Source organism: Miniopterus natalensis, chromosome 4 (assembly GCF_054644295.1).
Source record: "Miniopterus natalensis isolate mMinNat1 chromosome 4, mMinNat1.hap1, whole genome shotgun sequence".
NCBI lineage: Eukaryota > Metazoa > Chordata > Mammalia > Chiroptera > Miniopteridae > Miniopterus > Miniopterus natalensis.
In genome coordinates, this window is record NC_142084.1 from 85,110,858 (window position 1) to 85,132,650 (window position 21,793).

At 39.0% G+C, this 21,793-nt stretch overlaps 1 protein-coding gene across 3 annotated transcripts in view; it reads right to left on the minus strand.

Moving 5' to 3' along the window:
- Positions 1-20,075, minus strand: part of CLINT1 (clathrin interactor 1) — a 52,294-nt gene extending 32,219 nt beyond the window's left edge. For 2 of the 3 annotated variants that reach the window (XM_087816949.1, XM_087816948.1), the window contains exon 1: positions 19,971-20,074. In XM_087816949.1, coding sequence (XP_087673075.1) covers positions 19,971-20,011 — 41 coding nt within the window. In that variant the 5' untranslated portion in view covers positions 20,012-20,074. Of the gene's footprint in view, positions 1-19,970 lie in introns of all 3 variants that reach the window. The other variant, XM_087816950.1, reaches the window with a different exon arrangement.
- Between the last annotated feature and the right edge of the window lie 1,718 nt (positions 20,076-21,793).

Here is a 21,793-nt window from a genome sequence, read left to right on the forward strand (position 1 = left end):
CTAGGGTGTCCCCCCAAAAATGCATACACACACTTTGAGTAATTATAAAGGCAGTGTTTATCAAAATAAATTTCATTTTCAAAATAGAGCTACCAGCTGTTAAAGTGTGCATAAATTTTTTTGGGACACCCTGTATTAAAAAAAAAAAAATCTTTCTAGCTGAAACATTAGGGAAGTAGTTTTAAAAATACCTGCTCTAATGAACAGACTGAGAGATCTCAGAGGGAAGGAGGCGAGGGTGGTGTGGGTGGGGAGAGATTAATCAAAAACTTATGTTTATAAGCATAACCCATGGACACAGACAATGGTATGGGGAAGGCGTGGGAGTGGGGTGGATTTGGGGATAAAAAGGGGACATCTGTAATACTCTCAACAATAAAGAAACATTAAAGAAAAGAAAAAAAACCTGCTCTAAAAGCTTGATAATGGACCATGTGATATTCATTTTTCATCAGGAAATGTCTTCACCATGTTACCCTTATCTGCAAGCTGAACATATTACAGATTCAATACTCATATTTTAAAACCTAGTTATGTTATTATAGCCTGTGAAGAAGTATCAAATTTATGGTCAACAACGAAGAACTCTAGTATTCCCAAATTTAACAAACATAATTTTTGTTGTTAGCAGAAAATTTGAGGCTGTATAGAAATGGTGTGAGGGAGGTGGAAAAACTGATTCATCCTCTTGGCTGGATATTTGCTATCCATCAAGAGAAAAGTATTTTCTTGATCTGAAAATGAAACACAAAGCAATGGAAAATGTCTTAACACAAGCAGTGGTTCAATAGAAGAATCAATGCTACTAAAGAAAATGTTATCGTATTTGATTACATAGTAGCTTAGTTATAAAATTGCTACCATGCTAAGACAAGGAATAAAACTACCTGCTTCCTCAGCCCCCTCTCCTTAAAAAAGTGAGGAGAGAAGGAAAATACTATATTTAATAGCAACTACAGTGCTTCCTCAGCTCCCTCGACCTTAAAAAAAAAAAAAAAGTGAGGAGAGAAGAAAAATGTATTTAAAAGCAATTCCTCTTTATTAACTTCCTTAGTATAGAAGTTAAGAAACTCACTCAGGATCACATGATTGGTAAGTGGCAATAGATGTTCAAACTTTGCTAGGTTTTCTAATTCCAAAGTCCATTTTCTATTATGTCACTATGCCCTAGGATCAGAGAATCAGTAATATCATCTGACCTAAATGGAAAAGCCTACTAATGAATATATAAGATGACATCACAAACGGCTACTAAAAATACTAAATGCTGATTTAATGTTTAAAAAGACCTAAAAAATAAAATATATTCTCAGTCATGGAAATTACATTTTCTTTGGTTTTAGTAAATATTAAACACAAACTATCCAATTGAAAAGGAGGAAACCAATGTACCCCCTTGCTCTTAAAAGCAGGGTAAAGAAAATAACTGTTTGAATAGGGAAAAACTGAAATTAAAGATATCTAAAGTCCGAGGCTGTCTTATCCATTCTTCTGCAGTATCACGATTTCAGAAGAGTAACCTGATTACTTGAAAGTCATATATCCTACATGTGGGAAGCTTATGTGCATATTATTGGACTTCACCTACTTACACAGAGGATTATGCACCTCCTGTTTTCCTCTTTACTTTTCAAAAGCAAACATTAAAATGCTAAATGCTGAAACAGGAAACTTTTGCTTTTTAAAGTAACTACCAAGAATTTGTACTGAATTTTATAGCTCATCTTTTAGCTATCAGTCACAAAAACAAAACAAAACACAAATAAATACTGTAGAGCAGGTTACTGCCAGGTTTTGTTGAGGGAGGAGGGGAGTCCCATAGCCCTTTTTGAAGCTCAAGAATAAGTTTAGATACTCAGAGATCAATTTAGACACTATACCTGGATACCTAACACATTGCAAAAACATGATACAGACAGAAGAACTGCCTAAGCCCAAACTCAAGTTCCCTGCCTATATGACATTAAAACCACAGAAAATATTGTATTAATGTTCAAAACACCACTTCAATTGTTCCCTCCCAGTATGATGTAAGACAATAGAAAATTACTACTAGCTGATGTTAACTATTTGTTAAATACCAAATTGTTTTAAGCTGAAGGGCTGTGTACTCTTTTCTAAGCCAAAAGTCATTCTCACGTTAATTCTACTACCGAATTCTTTGATACACTCAGACCAATGATGGCCTTCAACTTCAGTAACAGTGCAGTCCAGTCTTATCATGGGGATGGAGAAGTACACTACAGAACTTGAATCTTCCCAGATGTTTTCCTATTACTGAACATTGTTGACCTGATGTGGCTCAATATTCCTGTAATCTTAACTCAAAATTTTAGCCTGCACTTGTGTTACTTACAGATAAAATGGAAAGATAAATTCTATAAAACTCTTTTCTATACAAGTACGTATTATGCGGGGCTTTTGTGGGGGGGTGGGTGATGAAGAGCAAATTAAACACCAAACACTACTCTGCAGGTAGGAAAAAAGCACTAAAAATAAACTTGACATTCTTGAAAGACTAGCTAAACACCTTTGTGCATCTTCAAAATTATGAAAATGTTTGTACAGACTCGAATCTCCCAGATCCGATCAAGAATTAAAGTATCCTGTGTGTACTAGACTTACTCAGCTCAGGGTAACCAATGTTTAGATTCAACAAATTTTATTTTTAGGTAGGAACTTTTGCACGGCAGAACACTTTTCATAAATTTTTACTGACTTTGTATAGATCTGACTGTGTCGTTAACCCAAGGTACCACCAGACCTGATGCTCCTCTCAGGGCATGAAAGCTGCTATTCTCTACCTGTGAGTCACCTTCCCAGGCACCGCCAGGCTCACTGCCAGCGCTGGAGGTTGGCTTTCTTGGATTTGTTTTCCACAAAGGAGTAAATTCTCTCCCCAGCCCCAGAGCTGGGGCCCAATAAAGCTGTGAGGTGGATGCCAGTGACTACCTTAGCTGGGTGGCCTGTTCCCACACACGCATGTCAGATCTGAATCATAACAAAATCATATATTACTTTCTTTAATAAACCTTCTAGATCTGCTTCAAAACTTTGAACAGAAAAATCTAACAAGAACCTACTGTATTTTGGAAAGGAGAACAGTTTCATAGGAAATATAACATAAAAAGATTAATCTAAGAATTTTTATTAGTAACTAATATTAACTGATTTATAGCATACTTTCTCTTAGAAAGTAATCTCAAAAAATACCCTTTAGAGATTATCAGTATTCCAAATGATATCTTTTATCTAAATATTTCAAGCTTAAAAACCAGCATTCCAAATCCTCACAATTTCAAAGTGTACATTAAAGAAATAAATATTCAGTCCCTTGCTTACATAAGAGTTCACCTAACATTCCAGGAAATTTTCCAGTACTGACTCAGTACCAGTTTGCACGGGCCCAAAGTAACCAGACATATCTAAAAATTCTGAGATTCACAAAAACTGATATGTTCATCATTTAAGCACAAAGTTGTCCTAACAGAATAAATCTTATTAATTTATTTCCCAAGAAAACACAGAAAGTCATTATTTTATGATTTATATAGAATAAAGGTCAGGAAGGATTACATAAAATGAATAATCATTAAAGAAGTCAACACCCCAAATTTAGTTCCAAATGGCAATCTATATTCCATCTAGAATGTATGTGTAAATTGATCACTGAGAAGATAAACACTTATAGAAGCAGTGACTAAAATACCTCATTTTACATAAAATGTCATTAAATGTTTATAGTCCAACATGAAGCCTTCTGGGAAACACTAGAAACCACATATAATTATTCCAGTGCCTCAAAAAATATCGAAACTGATCCAAAACAAAAAAAAGCTTAAACCAGGATGGTAGTTGGATTTCTGCCCCTCAAAGTCTGTCATTTAATTCTTTTTCCAAAAGGTATGAACCTCTTGATCACTATTAAATGTGACTTAAACTGGCAACTTTTCAATAAAATAGTTTTATAATTTATGTAACAGATGTGCAAGGAAAACGATATGAATGAGATAAGCCAAGAAAAACATCCTCGTGTCCACAACTAAATTATGACCCGTGGGAGGAAGAAACTGTACAACTATTTCCCTTTCCTTACAACTTCAGTGGTTAGCAATACCAAGTAAAATAACCCATTTCATAGCAGCCCATTTTCAGAAATTAAAATGGTCCTCGACTCCAGGAACTGTTCTAAAACCCAAGGCTATACCAGAGGAAAATATTGCACATTTATGTATTTTAATAATCTGTTTCACCTTTTATGGCTAATTTTGTGTAAAAGCTAATTAATATACATATTATTGATCAATAATTTATTAAGAAATTAATAGGGCCTAAATCTTGCCTCTGATCCCTACACAAATGTCTCAGTTTCTTCTTCTGAAAGGTAGTTCCTATGTATTACTACACAGATTAAAGGAAATGGTATGTGTAAAGCATTTAGCACACATATGGCCCCTTAGAGTAGACTGGCATAATACTACTTACCCACAGCTCATTCACTGTGGCAGAACTTTACAGTTACAGTAACTAGCAGCCTATCTGACCCACAGTATAGAAACCAAAATGAAGATTTTGAAGCCATAACTATACAGCAAGGCAGAAATAACTTTATTACTAAGAAATGCCCAAAGAGCTAGAAATAAGTATCAATGAGAGACAGAACAAGCATCTATTAATATAAGCCCCAGAACAGAACTGCTATTTTATGCTTAATAGAATTTGTATTTTAAAGTTCACTCTCCTTAACCTTAGCACACCAAAGATTGTGAGCTAGGATTTTATTTTACATTAAGCAGCAATTTCTGTCTTAGGGGTAATCTGATATCATGTGATAAAACAGTAACTTTTTCAGATTCACTAAACTCACTCACTGATATCAACACTACTGGGGTCCCACATACTGAAGCAAATTAGCAAAAACAAAGCCTGATGCTATTATCTAGCATGAATTTTGTATTTACAGTTTAGGAATTGTACTTTCAAAAAGAATTCTGAACTTTCAAAATGCCAAAAATAAGGTCTATGTAACTTACTCCATGAGGTATCTGGCTGAACAAAAGGCTTTACAAGGACCATGACACCCAGTTTCTGTACTGTTTCATCTGCAAGAACACAAATCATTATACTAGGAAACGTCTGGATGTCCAAGGGTCGTGATGGTTTACATGGGAGTCCTTCCACTCCCCTCTAGCACAGACAGGTCCTGCTGCTATCATGACCTGGGCAGCAGATGACAGGCTCACAAAGAAGCTGTCTCAACATAAGCTAAGGACTTATTTTTCAGAGAGGCCTTCTGGTGGCAATAAGATTGGGGAGGGGGCAGAGTGTTCTATGGTTGGCAAAAGAGAAGACTGAGTTGTGTGGTTCAGGGAAGCAGGATGAAAGCTGTTTCCAAAATGTGGCAGGAGTGGTGCTTGAACATTGCAGCAAGTGCACAGGCAGAGGCAGCCACCACTAGGAAATTCTTTTCCTTTCATGGTCATAGAAAAAGCTCACACAACAAAATTGTATGAACACTAACCACTATCAACTGTACAAAAGCACATGTGCGTATGGACAAAGCCTTAACAAAAACCATGAGAGTGTGGGGCGCACCTTTGTTTAAAATTTTATTTGCACTATGAAAAAATTATTAAAAAAAAAAAGAAAACAGCACTTGTATATAAAACTTCTCTTGACTTGCTTGGGAAGTGTCCCATGGCTGGGCTGATTTAATTCTGCTGAGGATCAGCTTCTACTCCCTGGCTCAGCAGCCCGTGTGTTCTATCAGTGCCCTGTCTGCACAGATAAAAAGCTTTCTGAAAAGACAACTTTGGACGAAGGGCCAGAAGGTAGTGTCAAGTTGCTCTCTGCCCCTTGGCTAGTGGCAAAAGAGTGCTGCCTCAACAGAAGCCTGTTCCCTAGGAATGCCAGCCCCAAGCCAAACTGTTTTCTATCCCCAACTGATTTTTTTCTTTTTTTCTATCATGTACCTCTATATAACTTTTAAGATTTTCATTATTTTCTTCTCAAACAGTACTCTAGCATTTTGTGAAAAATACTCTGGGAGATATTAATAGGTATCATGCGAGAAAAGGATTCCATGGTGAGATCTGGGGAATGTTACGGAAAAACAAAGGCAACTGTATTTCTGCAACACTTCTCAGAGACTTTATGATTCTAATGTGCATTGTGAGTCTCTCAAACTTTGGGAACAACACACCCTTTCCCTGGAGCTTTTTTTAAGCATCCCAAGAAACCCACTTTGGTATACATACAATTTTTTTAAATTGCCTTTTTCCCCCTCAAACTTCGAAAAGGTCAGTGTATACATTTCATTTCACCATTTCTGCTGTTAATATACAGGATGGGAAAAAGTAGGTTCACAACCCTCACCAGTGTGGCTCAGTTGGCTGGAGCATAGTCCTATTAAACTGAAAGGTTGCAGGTTTGATTTCTGGTCAGGGCACATTCCTGGGTTGTGGTACAATCCCTGGTTGGGGTGCATGTGAGAGGCAAAGAGTCGATGTTTCTCTCTCCCTAAAATCAATAAACATATTCTCAGGTGAGAGTTTATAAAAAAGGGAAGGCTTACAGTTGTTTATATGGAAAATAATGCAATAATAAATAAATGATAATACAAGAATAAACTTTCAAGTACTCAAAACTGTAAACCTACTTTTGCCACACCCTGTATTTTCTTTATTTTCTTCCCTTCCCCCTCCCCTCCTTTTTACCTAACAGTCTTTCTTTTAATCTTTTATTTTTATGTCTTTAAACTCTTACCTGTTGGCTGGCTTTCTGCTTTTTATCTTCCTTCACATCTATTTTTCATATTTTTTAAAAACCTCTTTGATCTGTACTGATCTTAAGTTTTCTATCTTAGGTCTCATCTGTTTTACTTTTTATACCTTTTTTCCCACTGGGTTTAAAAAACTTTTAAATTTCATTCCAGACTTGCAAATTTGCTTGCTCACTAAAATGTATCTGTAACCCCAAATTAATACAGTGCTCTGAAGTTAATACTCACAGTGCTTTCATGGTCACTGTGAACAAGTGCAGAGCAGTGGAAAATCTGAGCTGTTCCTCATGCACATGCCCAGGTGAGGTGGGATCACAAAGGTGATGCTTGCCGCTGCCTTTCAGTTCGTATTGTGAACAAGTGCCCTTCCCTGGTCTAGTTAGTGCCATGTTTTTTGCATTGTGCTTTTTGTTGGTGATTTCACTGTTGGCCCCAGCCCTAGTGCCGAAGTGCTGTCTAGTGTTCCTAAGCATAAGGAGGCTGTGATGAGCCTTACAGAGAAAATACCTGTTAGATAAACTCTGTTTAGACCTGGGGAACCACCACTTATAACCATAACAGTGAAGATTAGCTCAAGCAAGAAACACCAGTAGAGACTAAATCTGGGGGGGATTTTGATTAGGAGAGGTCTGAGTATCTCCCAACAGACTGCTTATCAGCTACAAAGAGAAAACATTAAGTAAGCAGTGCAGGGGACTTTGACTATATAACACCTTGACTGAGTGATCGAAATTAAAATCACTAAGAAGGGAAACACAGACATTGTTTTCTTCTGGAAAAGAACACAACACTACTTAATATAACGTTCTAGCTCAGAATACATAAGCTGAGAAACATCAGTTAAACCTAAATGGAGGAATATTCTATAAAATAACTGGCCTGTAATCTTCAAAAATACCAATGTTATGAAAGATTTTTAAAAAGGTTAAGGAACTCTTCATTAAAAGAGACTAAATAATCATGACAATTAAATACATACATGACCCTGGACAAAAATCCTGAACTAAAGTGGAACAAGTGACAAAACCAGAATATGGACTACAGAGATAAAGTCACTGTTCCAGTGTTAAATTTTCTGAATCTGATAACTATACTGTAGCTATGCTAAAGGAATAATCCTTGTTCTTAGAAAGTGCACATAGAAGTCTTGAGGCAAAGGGAGTATGTAACCAACTTTTAAATGGATCAGAAGAGAGTGAGTGTGTGTGTGTGTGTGTGTGTGTGTGTAGACAAACAAAGATAAAGAGTGGAGGGGAAAAAGAGAGTGACAAATACAGCAAAATCTTAAAAATTGATGAATCTAGACAAAGAGTATACAGGTTTTCCCATCACTCTTTTTAAAACTCTAATTTCAAATAAAGTTATTTTAAAACCTCTTTGCATAGTGAGATAGACTCAATGCCACTGAATTCAATAATTTAAAATGATCAATTTCATGTTATGTGACTCTTACCTCAATAAAAAAATTAAAAAAAAAATCTGCTTAAGAAATACATATAACTTGGAACAAAGTCAAACTTCATGAAAAGGAGTGGTTGGTTTATTTCCTTTTCATTTTGAACTGTCATCTTCTTGATTCTACAATTTGGAGAACATTTATTTTAGTGTCAAATTAGGCAACAACTAACTTTCTCAAGTGCAATCATTCCTTCATTAAAGCATCGAAGAGTTCAAATGCAGAGTGAACGTTATGCTTTTAAATACAGAATGCATAAGTTTTAATGTGAAATTTAGGCTTACCTGATTTTTATAATTAATGTCATTTTATTTTACATTTAAGATATCGTTAAAGGAACTTATCCACAGCTTTGCTTTCTGTGTTTTCAGTTACCTGTGGTCAACCATGGCCCAAAAATATTAAATGGAAAACTCCAGAAATAAACATTTCATAAGTTTTAAATTGTACACTGTTCTGAGTAATGTGATGAAATCTTCCGCTGTCCAGCCCTGTCCAGCCTGGGACGTGAATCATCTCTTTGTCCAGTGTATCCACATTGTATATGCTTCCCACCCTTTAGTCACTTAGTAGCCATCTCGGTTATCAGTGCTTGTGTTCAAGTAACCTTTATAGCAGCCCAATGCTCTGTGACAGTGCCTACGTCACCCATCTCACGCCATCTCATCACATAGGCATTGTATCATCACAAGAATACAGTACTTTGTACTGTATTTTGTACATAGTATATAAAGGTTGGGTACTATCCATGGTTTCAGGCATCCACTGAGGGTCTCGAAATATATACCCCACAAATAGGAGGAATTACTGGATAGGTTATGCAAATCTTATTGTTTTAGGACACCCCCCCCCCCCAAAACCATGTTCACAAATTCAGCAGTCCTAAGTACTTATGAGTAAAAAAATCATAAAGGTTAAACACTTTACTCAACTAATAAATAGGCCAAAAACATCCTCAATGAAGCTCTTGATAGTTCTAGTTACAAAGTTTTCATGTAACCATATTTAATGACAAGTTAATAAAAAGTAGCAAAATGTTATATTTAGATATAATAACAACAGCATATTTATTACTCTACATAACTAGGGCCCCAATTTCCACTTGCTAGAAAACTTTTAGCCAAATATTTAGTGTAAAATATTTAAAAGTTGTTTTGCAAATTTCAGGCATTACAAATTCAACTGGATATCCTGTGGTACACATTATCAATTCAAGTGCAAGTTCCTCAAATGCACTTTCTAATAAATTTTAAAAGCCTAAGCTCCCAAGGCCTGTTTTTAAAAATGGGAATTTTATTCTTATTTAACAACCCAAAACACTCTTACTCTGTATTTGAAGCAGCTTCAGGCTCACATTGTTTTATGTGTAAGTTTAATTGTGAAACCACCTTTCCTATTGCTGACAGTAGCTTAAGGCCACTTGAACAGGTTATTTACTTTTTTTAATAAATCCTTTTTTTTTAAGAAAGAACAGTGTGGTGTTCTTCTTGTCAAGAGTATCCTGTGTTAAACTGGCTCCACAAGCAGATCAAATATCCAAGGGACAAGCAGATCAAATAACCAAGGTATTAAAAAGTGAGTACCGCATAAGAGTTTTATCTACATTATAGATCCCAATTCTAGTTTTTACAGGTATGATGAAATAGCCACTAAAAACAGAACTCATCTAAGAAATAACAGTCTTTGTTCATCTATATCTTTTAATTTTGGGTTACAGATTTTTAAAGCTTTCTCACAATGACAAAACTAAATAACCAAAACAAAAGCAAAGAATAAGAATTTATTGAGAACACAATGGTAAACATTCAAAATATATTAACTCGTTAATTCTCTTGAGTGTCTTGGAGGGTAGACCTTATCTCTATTTTGTACAGCAGAAGTGGACAAAGTCTTTTTACTTATGTCTCCTCCCCTCCAATTTCCCTTCCCTACCCTTCATTTAAAAATAAAATTGAAACCCAAAGATTTTTGCTCAGCTTGGACATACTCATAACAAATTATCTTTTAAAATATGCAACACTCTATTTAAATTACCTTATTAAGGTAGTTTTATTAAATGCATTATTAAATGACTCCTTCAAGGAAAAAATCTAGAAGTACTGAAATTGGTTAACCTTAAAAAAAAAAGCATAAAATCCTTCTAAGAGAATGATAAAATGACAACATATCCTGCACTGAGACAATATGTGAAAATTAGATATTTGTAGACACAAATACTTTACACTGTATAGTTTGATTACATCATTTACATATTTTTCTCACTTCTGATTAAATTCAGATACATAGCCAAATATCAAACACTTAACAGAAAATATGTAACTAAAAAATCCTATCGACAGAATGATAAAAGTGAAAAAACCCTGCACTTTGAGTAAGTCTGTAAAATTACCTCTATGTAAACTCAAATACTGGATATTTTGTTTAAAATGAGCCAGTAGTAATAGTTTTGTGTTTTTTCATTTTTCACCCATGATTGACTAAATTTAGATTTACACAAATGCATTTACAAATTCCAAAAACTGGACTCAGCTTTTCTGAAAGGAAAAAATGTTTCCAGAACCTCACTCCTAAAATTTTGAAAGCTTTGTAATTTATTCCCCCTCAAGCTCTAAAAAAAACAAACAAAACCCCAACAAACATCTCTACTTCAATTTATTCCATTTGAACTATCGGACTGGTATAGAAGGGGAACTTCCTTTCCCGATAGAACAGTTTCTCAGGCAGTATTCACTGATGTTTACCTGTTGCTTGGAAACATTTGGGAACAGGCTCTTATCAGTGAGCGAGCCTACATCGTATGACCTGTGTCAGATTTTTCACTCCGTGTTTGATACTTTACTTGCCCTCACCTTCCTTTCAGCAAGTGTACAGTTTTAAAAAGACCAGGATCTACTTCTTCATGAAGCTTTTGCTCAGTCTTAATTCTTTCTATTCTCTAAATTTCTACAGTATTTACACCCTTTACCCCAAATTCAGATACCACACCATCACGTAGCATTCTCTCTTGTTCAAGTGCTTTTCATGTGCTTGACAGCATTACAAGCTGCCACTGGAACCATAGGTCAGTCTCTCATCTTACAGTACTCCATAGGGCTCACGGGGAGTATTTAATAAGCACTCGCTAAAGCGCCCTTATAAGGTATGGGCAAGATTAGTAAGGATGTCAGTAATTCAGCTACTGTGTAACATTTAAATATTTATAATCTATGCCAAAAATATACTACTCAGGTACATAATGGACTAAGAAAAATTATTCCTAAATTATCCAATTTGAACATAAGTAAAATTGGAAAAAGTTGTATATAAATCACCGATTAATATGACATAGCATTACAGGCACAGCAAACTAACCACCATATAAAGACCACAGGGTTACATGAAACTTATTAACGTTGTGAAAGCTGGTTACAGAGGACTACTAATTCTGAAGCAAATAATACAGCTCATGAATATTACATTTTTTTTTAGGATTAATTACAGTGAGTATCTTTGTTACAACAGTTAAGATTTTCTTTTTCACATACATGTTTGCCTCCTTTTTGTTGAGGGCTTCCAACTTACAAACATTATTCAGAGTACTGCAAGAGGCCAGAAAAGTTTTTATGGCAGATACATAAAAGGGGAAAAAAGAATAAACATTTCTCACTGAATTTGGTTCAAAAACTTAAGTATCATAATTTTTTCCAAGTAATTTTTAACTTACATAAGGTATACACTAGACATTCACCTTTATTATAGTGAATACAACAATTTTTTGTTTAAATAATGTCCTTTAAAAGTTAGCCCAAACTGTAAATATATGTTCTGAAAGCAGGTCTAGATTTAAACCCAGATTCTATTCTCTAGGTAAGTTACTTTGGGCAAGTTCTTGGACTTCTCTGTGGCCTGTTTCCTCATTAATAAATTGAAGATAATAATGTTGTCACCCCTGTTCTTGGGATATGGCAAATGCTCGATAACTATTAGCTTTTTCTTCTTTTTAAAAAAAGTATTTTTATTAATGTTTAGAGAGAGAGAAAGGGAAAGGGGCAGAGAAAAACATGGATGCAAGAGTAAAACACTGATTGGCTGCCTCCTGTATGACTCCTACTGGGGAAAGAGCCTGCACCCAAGCATGTGCCCTGATTGGGAATCGAACCAGCAACCCTTCAGTGCACAGCATGATGCCCAACCAAGCCACACTGGCCAGGGCATAACTATTAGCCTTTATTAGAAATATCTGGACTTAAAAGAAGACTTCCTTGGTAATATAAATCAATTTACCAAACTTAACATACCCATTCAAAAATATTTATTGAGCACCTACTACATGTCATACACTGTGTATGGAGTAATAGAGCAGGAACAAAACAAAGGTCCTGCCCTCTACAAGCTTACATTCCCCAAACAGCAGGGGACTCTATGTAAATGAGTCAGGCTACTTTACGCAGGAACAGGACACTGGCCTGGGGTGGTGGTAGATGAGGTCCGAGGGAGCAGCAGAGAGCCCGATCATGTAAAGGCTGGAAGCAGGGAGATGAGAAGAGACTGGAAGTGTTCTGAACAGATGGGACAATATTTTTAAAGAATCACTCTGGTTACTGTGTGGAGAGCAGATTATAGGGTCAAAATTTTTATTTAGCTTCATGAGAAACGAGTCATACCTCGAAAGCCCATTTAGTACCAAGCTTCTAACTATAAGCCGAACACATCAAACTAAGGATATTATTTAACCATGGTGGTTAAACTGCAAATAAAACACAGTTTTAATCAGACAATTTTAAGTCACTTTAAAAAATGACAACTGAAGAATGAATATAAGAAAAACAGAAAAAAGTTCAGTACATTTATCTGCATTGTTCTTTAATGATTTTCATAAATGCATGAGAACAAACAGCAAAGAAAATCAGCAGAATTTTCAATGCATGTCATTTTTCTACTAAAAAAAATAAGGCTATCTGGATGAGAATTTTTAAAAATATATCTTTATTGATTTCTGAGAGAGGAAAAGAGAGGGAGATAGATAGAAACATCAATGATGAGAGAGTCATGATTGATTGGCTGCCTCCTGCACGTCCCCTGCTGGGGATCAAGCCCACAACCCGGGCATGTGGCCTGACCGGGAATTGAACCCTGATCACCTGGATCCCAGGTGGATGCTCAGCCACTGAGCCACGCCTGGCTGGGCTGGATGAGAATTTTTGAGTGAAACATTTTAAAAGCATGCATACACATTTATCACATAATGGTCAGTTTGTATGGAAGTTATAAAAATTATTTATATTAGAATTAAAGACTCTCCTAAGCATTTAGAAACTAAACAAAATTCATATGAGAGGGGACATTCTAAAATAATTGGCTAATTCAACTTTTCTTAAGTATAAAACATGCCTATCTATTGCTGTACAGTAACAAAATCACTCATATTTAATAATTCATTAGCTAAATCTAGCCACAAGTCATAAGTAGCTATAAATTGGTTCCAACATGGGAATATGCCATGTTCTTTTACCTGTATTTAATTTTCAGGCTGAAGGGCTCTGGTAAGCCAAAAGAATTTGTTGCCGGTTTTTAGACTGGGCTGAAAAACTAGAAAGCCCTTTCCGCAGTACGCTTTCCTTGTATATACTGCTCATCTATGTCAGAGATCATGAGTTTGATATCATATTTTAGAGGGTTCTTTTTCTTGATATTATTCAGTCTCTTTAAGGATAAATGTCAACTTCAATTTCTTGTCAAAAAAATAAATCTTTACATTTAAAAAATGTTTACATTAGCAGTATCTTTAAAATCTTGAGGAAATACAAAACAAACTGAACAAAAATGAGCAGGTGGAGCAATATGTCTTTCCAAGGACTTTATTCCTCAACTTGACTTTCAAAAGAGTTATTTCTGTAATGTGCTTTACAATGTTAAAGTAAAAGCATTTACAATTCTGTAAACACAACCACGAGGCACACACAATAAAGATACTTATATGAGTCTCCTATATGTAGGTTAAGATGTCTAAAGTGAAGAGCACCCACTGAAAATATAAGGGTCCCTGGATTAAGGCACAGTTATTACGCACTTCCAGTACTACGCCAAGTGTTTCACATGCACTTAATCCTCACAAGAACAATGTAAAATAAATATCTCCATTTTACAGATAAGAAGTTTAGAGACACCATTCCACTGCTGTTTCTTAGTATGATTTCAATCCAGTTCTGATCTCTGAATCACAAACCACTTCCCAGATCCATTACATACCACCTGGGGTACGTATGAATAGTAGGAGAAGAGGTATGGCTAGCAAATTAGTATAAAAATACGTAGATGGCCTGGCCAGGCGTGGCTCAGCGGTTGAGCATTGACCTAGGATCCAGGAGATTGCAGTTCGATTCCCGGTCAGGGCACATGCTTGGGTTGTGGCTCGATCCCCAGTTGGGGGCGTGCAGGAGGGGGGCGTGCAGGAGGAGGCCGATCAATGACTCTCACCACTGATGTTTCTCTCTCTCTCCCTCTCCCTCTCCCTTCCTCTCTCTGAAATCAATAAAGATATATTTAAAAAAGAAAAACCATAGATGGATAAACACATAATTAGGCTAAACAAGGAACGCTTACATGAAGTGACACCTTAAAAAAAAGGGTAAACAGTCAAATATGTTCTTCTAGAATGTTAAGTAGTGTCAGCTGAGACTACAGAGTTAGCTCTGTACATAAGACTCATAATACTAAAAATGTACTTTGAATCTATGAGGTAGTTTGCTTTCCAAAAATTAGAACTCAAATTTGATCAGAATGACTAGATACAATTACCAATTTACAGCAAATACTAGAAACATTTAAATAACCCCATGGGGGTCCAATTAGCAAAATCCAGGCTGAGGGAAATGAAAATAACCATGTTTCTTCACCAAATAAACTGCATGGGGAAAAAAGTAGAGGTTGAATGTATAGATCAGAGAATTAAGAGGTATATCCACTAGCCAGAAACATCGAAAAGGAATTATGAGGCAGTTAAGAAATGAATACTGACTGGACATTTGATATTAAATAATCATCATTTTTAAAGATTTTATAATGGTATTGTGGTTATGATTGAAAAAAAAGATGACTCCTTACCTTTCAGAGACTGCTATCTTTATAGATGAGTGGATATGGTGTCTGGGGTTCGCTTCAGGATAACAGGGAGTGGGCGTGTTGGGCAGAAGTACAGGTGAAGTAAGGCTGACCAACTGCTGAAGCTACTCTGTGTCACAGACAGTCCCTCCATTTTCTGATATTTTTGAAATTTTGCATAATAAAAACTAACAAATATATAAATTCCAACTAGATCTGAAGTCTAGATCTAAATATAAAAGACGAAACAATAAAATTCCTTCAAGGTTAAAGAAAGTTATTTAAGCTGCCTATATTCTTCTTAAAGGAAATTAAACATTGGAAATAAGAAGATAACACAAGAGCATAGAAAAAGTTTTAACTGGAGAGCTATACTATACTCCTAGTAAAAACTAGGAGTACTAGTAAGAAGTACTTAAGAAAGGCAAGTATTTTTAGTGGATGTATCAGTAAACATATGAAAAACTGCCTGCAAACTAACACAAACGGGGGTTAAGGAAAACACGAGGCAGTAAAGTGCTTTTTAAAAGTATCTTGACAGTTGTACTAAATAAATTAAGCTACAGAAAATCATCCCTAAGAAATGCTGGCAGAAGAGAAATTAAACTCATCTTTCTTTGTAATTAAATACGTATTATCTACTTCTGTCCAGTTACTAGAAGAGAGGACGGATAATTTACTGTTTCAGCAATAACAATTATTTACAACTGGTTCAAAGAAAAGTTGATATGGGAAGACAGAAAGCTGACAATCATCTTTGCTTTCAAGTTCTAAGAAGCAAACTGAACAGATTTACTGGTAAGATAGGAAAAATAAGAGGGGAAACTGAAAGAAAAGTAAAACCAATGATAAGTTCAAGGTGTGGCACATTTGTAGGGGCAAGTTTCTTTAAGGCAGATATTTTACTTTGCAAGTTCACAAAATACAGTACTAATCCAATAAAAAAATACTATCTGTTGAAATAATTGAATGAACTATTTTCTATAAAAGCAAAAGGTTCTCCCTCTGGGGTCAGCCTGATAAGAACAGTAGTTTCTATAACTCTATTACATTATTTAACATTTAGGAAATGAAAACATACACATAACACCAACAAAAATCAACTTACTGGTGGAAAGTGCAAACTATGCTTAGGAGAGTAACTTAAAATGGACTGTCTGTAGCAGCTGCCTTAGGACCTTGGCCAGCGCTGTTTTTGAACCACTATCATAAAAAGAGTAAGAGCCACTGATGAAACAGATGTACCATTAATTACTATTACCCCCTGAGATGAAAGAGGAGGATTAGCCAGGCCTGAATGATAAGTAGCAGTTTTTATCTACCACTACACCACGTCACCCTGTTTCCAAAATTTGGAGGAAGAAATGTAACAGAACTGCAGCAACTTTCAATTTATATCCTGTATGGCGTGGCAAAATATAAAAGTATCCAATTTATTAAAGCCTCAAATAAAGGGAGGCAGGTTATAGGATAGCAATGGTCAAGCTAGTCCTAGTTGGTGGGAGTGGTACCACTTATCCTTTCCTGCCACAGCTGCCTTTTGTGCAACTTGAGTACATGTGGGAGGAAACTGGTACTCCCAGCTCTGGCTGACCTATGGCTATCTGCTCTTCCTCAGTTCCACAAAGTTCTGCAAAACAGAGCTATTTAATACCACCAGGAGGTGCCACAAGTGTGGAAAATATCTCCCCACCCTCCGGAAGTCTTAAAGTTCTCAAAAGCGAGTATTTGAAATATATCATTATACTTAAGAACTGCTACCATACTGGATCAAACAGTAGCTCCAGGGAACTTTTTTTTTTTAAATATATCTTTATTGATTTCAGAGAGAGGAAAGGAGAGGGAGGGAGAGAGAGAGAGATAGGAACATCAATGATGAGAGAGTCATTGATTGAGCCCACAACCCAGGCATGTGCCCTGACCGGGAATCGAACCCCGATCGCCTGGATCCTAGGTCAATGCTCAACTGCTGAGCCACGCCCGGCAGGGTAGGGAACTATTTTTAAAGAGTACATTTCTCTTCCTGAAGTAAACCTCATTGAGTAGGGATATACTAAATAAAAGTCCTAGTTTTCCTGAGTCATGGGTTGCACTTATTTACTGCATAAAGCATTTAAACACATTTATTGATTACCACTCTTTTAAAAAATGTCCTTTTTTTAGCCAAAACTGTCTCTGGAGGATAATATAATGACTTTCAAAAAATTATCTACTATTATGAAATACTAGTTCCAATTTTTCCCCCTGGTGGAAATTCATGTCTCTAAATAGCCAGTAAAGTTGGAAAAAGTCCTACTATATAGCCCAATCCCTCATTTTGCCAATAAGGAAACCAACATATGGAGAGTCATGTGATTCTGCCTCTAAAAGGCAGTGTCAGAAGCTGAACCAAGTACCCCAAAACACAAACCAGGGTCTTTTTTGTCATAAAAGTCCTCATTCTATTAAAGTTCTCAGAGCAGTCCTTAATCATTTCATTGTTTCCTCATTTGCAAGTTTTCTGATCATCTATCCCCTTGCTAATCAGAGCAGCCATTCTATGGATCCACTTCACCCCTATTAGTAGCATTTTAAGGTGAACAGTCTAACTGGACACAGTGCCACAGGTACTGGTTCTGTAAGATGCTTACATTTCTGGGGAAGAATTTCTTCTCTCCTGCCAGCGAACAATGAAAATTAAATCCCAAGTATTCATCAATAAAATAACTACGTCCTAATCTTAACATCACATGTCAGACACACACGAAACTTTCAGGAGTCCTTGGTGGTAACATTCTTACAAATTCCTGAATAACTTAAGTCTCCATTCTAAATTGAGTGGTACAAAGGTAGGAGTTACTCTTCAACAACAGCTCCTCCCTTAGATCATTGGTAACTACTTATGTGGCAAATTTAACCTAAAGCACTAGAAGATTAGTAACAGAGATGATGAAGACAAGCAATGAAAGGAACACCAGCAGCAGGAATGTTGCCTTGATTGCTGTCTCCTGAAAAATGTACAGCCTCTTCAAATTTTTTGAGCACCATAAATTTAGTCCGCTAAGATAAGAAGGTGCTTCTTAGAGGTTTTCTTATGCTGTCCTGCTTAGAAACTTTTGGGCTTTTAAAAACTGTTTAAGCTAGTACCCTAGTCTTTATACTACATATGAAAAGCAATCAATGAATCTGGATCTGGAAAAGAAACAGTATTTTATCTTTGGAAAGCAAAAACAGAGTATATAAATAGCAAAATAAGCCCAAAATAAATGTCTGAGGGTTTAATGGTCAAATGAATAGTTGATAAAGGAAAAATTATTAAAGCAAATGACCTTTCAAACATGAGGCTTCTCTTAATGAAGTTTATCTCACTCTCAATGCAGAACACTTGCTACAGTTATCAGAAGTATACTGATCTAAACATATTGTGTTATCTAAGCTCTTAGCCCTTAATTCTAGCATTCTAAGGTAAGTGTCTATCATTTTCATACTGCACCTGAGAACACTGGGGCACTTGAGGTGAATTAACGTGTCAGGGTTACAGCACTTGAACCAGCTCTTGAAACCTAGGCTCCTTAGGCGCTCTATTGCCTTCTTGGTAGCACAGAAAATTTGAAAATATGGTCAAGCTCTAAGTTCCATCTGATGCATTATCCAAGCCAACGTGAATTATTTTTTTCTGAAGTCAAGAAAGCCTAACAGTTTGCCACCTACATTTCCTAATTTTAGGTGGGATGCAGGCACAAATGAACTGTTTCTGTCACCACACTTAATGCATATTGCATACTCACTAAACCCAAAAGGAAGAGAGTGGTTAAATTCTTAAACTCTATTTCCTGCCTGGAAGACCTGACTTAACCACTGTGATATCTGATACATTCGATGTAAGTGTTCAAGTTCTCTTAGCGCAGTAACATTAAAGTTATCACTTAGTCTTAAAGGAAATCAACTACGTATTAGTCATTTAACCTGCCAGGGAAGTTAAAGCAGATCAACAGGATATAAATCTGGGTGGGTTGTTTTCTTCGTTAGGGGAAATTTCTTAATGACTTGCTAATTAAAACTAATGAAACAAGGGGCCCTCCGAAAATGAGGTGTAGCGTTAAAGGCAACAGTGAAAGAACCACAGGAATTTACGGGATCTACTTTCACTAGGGCTAGAGAAGCGAAGAGCGAGTCTCCCCTCGGTGAACTGCAGCCCGGCCACAAGGCCACTTGTTACGCCTCCCGCCGGCCCCACGGCGGGTCCGGAGGCGTCGAGGGCCCGCAGGGAGAGGAGCTACCCCGCCTCACCCCGGGGGACACGGGGGCCGGCGCTCGGCCCCGAGGCGCAGCGCACGGCCCGGGCCAGGCCGGTCCGCCGGGGCGGTGACCCAGCGCCGGGCAACCCCGCCCCTGGCCCCGACCCGGGGGCTGGTGCCCAGGGGTGGGGGCGGGACGGAGCGAGGGAGGCCTGCACGGGAGCCACGGGGCTAAGGGGATGTTTGAGACGAGGAAAGTCCCTTCCCGGCCCCGCCGATCGGGCCGAGGCTCGGGCCGGGGAGCGAGCCGGCCGCCGCCATGATGGCCTGGCCGGGCCGGGGGGCGTGACGCGGGCCGCCCGAGCGCAGGGCCGGGTCCCCTCACCCCTCTCCCCTCCCCCGCGTGGGCCTCGGCCACAACTGCCCCGATACTCACGCTTTGTCCACCAGCTCCCGCACCTTCCACATGTTCAACATCGTGCCCCGCGCGGGCCGGGCCGCGCCTCCCTCTCCTGCTCCGCACGGACCCCGGAACACTTCCGCGCCGGGGCAGATCCAGGCCGGGTACCGCCGCCGCCCGCCGCCCCGAACTCCCCCAGGCGGCTCCTTCTCTGGCACAGCCGCGGCGCCGCCGGTGACACGTCGAGACGCGGGGCCCGGGCGCTGCGTGGGGCGGAAGTGCCCGAGGTTCCGCCGCGCGCGCGGGGCACGCCGGGACTAGTAGTTCTCAGCGCGCCGCGCGGAGCTTCAGACTGAGAGGGGAAGTGCCGAGGGGGCTGCGAGCGCTCGCGAACTGCCCGGGCCGCCGCACCCCTCCCTCCCTCCCTCCCTCCCTCCCTCCCTCCCTCCCTCCCTCTCCCGCAGAGCCGGGAACTCCGGGGGAGGGGGGGCGGGCAATCTGGCTCTCTCCCGTCCTCCACGCGCCGGCGGCGGGACCGCGGCTCCGCCGTGAGCTGCGGTGCTTCCCCGAGCGCGCGGAGCTGAGCGGGGTCGCGGCCCCGGGGGCGCAGCCGCGCTGCCTGCCCGGCCTCAGCTCCCCCGTGAGGGCAGAGGCTGTGCTCGGAAACCGCTGCGCGAATTCTAGGGTACGGTGGATTCACATTTCGCCAGCTGCCTGACGTCCTTGTTAGGTGCTTCATTATGAAGCGCAGGAGCTCAGTTCGCGCTCCATGGCCGGCGGTGGGAACAGCCGTGTCCACGCCGGGAACCGGCCGGCCCGGCCCCGGCCCCGCGGCGCGGGCACACGCACACCGCAGTCGGCGTCACTGCGAGGCTTGCTGCCACTTCGTCTCCCATTTACATATTTTTGACAGTGTTCGTCTTAAAGCTGTAAACAACCAAAAGCTGTAAGCATTTGGCCCAACTGCTTAGAATGTCCAGTCCTTTTCATTCTGCACATGTTTATTGAGCATGTATGTGCCAGGAGTGGAGAGCACAGTGGGGGACGAGCCCCACAAGCCCCAGCTCTCTTGGGTCTTAATGGTCTTTGGCGGAAACAAAATAATCAAGGAAACTTTAGGACAGTTGCAGAGAGAAAGTGCCTGGGGAAGAATGTTTCAGAAAATTTTAGAGGAAAATAGCATCAGGGAGTATTTAGAGCCTCTTTGAGGAACTCAAGCTGAAGCTCGAATGATTAAAAGGAGCTGGCGGTGAAAGAAAGACCTGCAATAAAGTAATTCCTGGTGAAGGGAACAGACTGATCCCCAAAGGAGGCGTGAAGTGCTGCTGGTCAGAAAGCTAAGTAACAAGGATCCCAAATGAAGAACCCAGGACCTCTGACCCCTGGCTCCTCAGGTCAAGCCACCTCAACTTGTTGCATCCACTTAATTACTGGAAGCAGCTTTGAAAAGGTTTTCAATAAAGCTTTGGGATTAAGGCCTGAGAGAAGCAAGTTGAAAGAATTGCCAGGCAGAAAAGCGCAAAAAACAGAAATCAGGACAAAACGAGGTCTAAGCTTTGTCAAGACAGGAGCGCTTGGGCAGACGCAGTGAGGCGGAGAGTTGGGTGGGAGAGGCAGGTAAAGACGAGCAGAGATAGGTAGAAAAGCTGGACTTCTAAATGAAAAGTTTGTGTTTCCTGTTGAAAGGACTGCCCAGCCCAAGATTCAAAGGATAGAATGTGGCAGGAGGAGGTAAGAGAAACCACTTCGCATAAATAAGAGCTCAGCTAGTTAACCTTCGAACAGTCCGGTCCAGGGTACTCTAGCAGAATGGGCAGGGTGTAAAAATAACCACCTTCCCAGCTCTGGGCCTGTCTGCC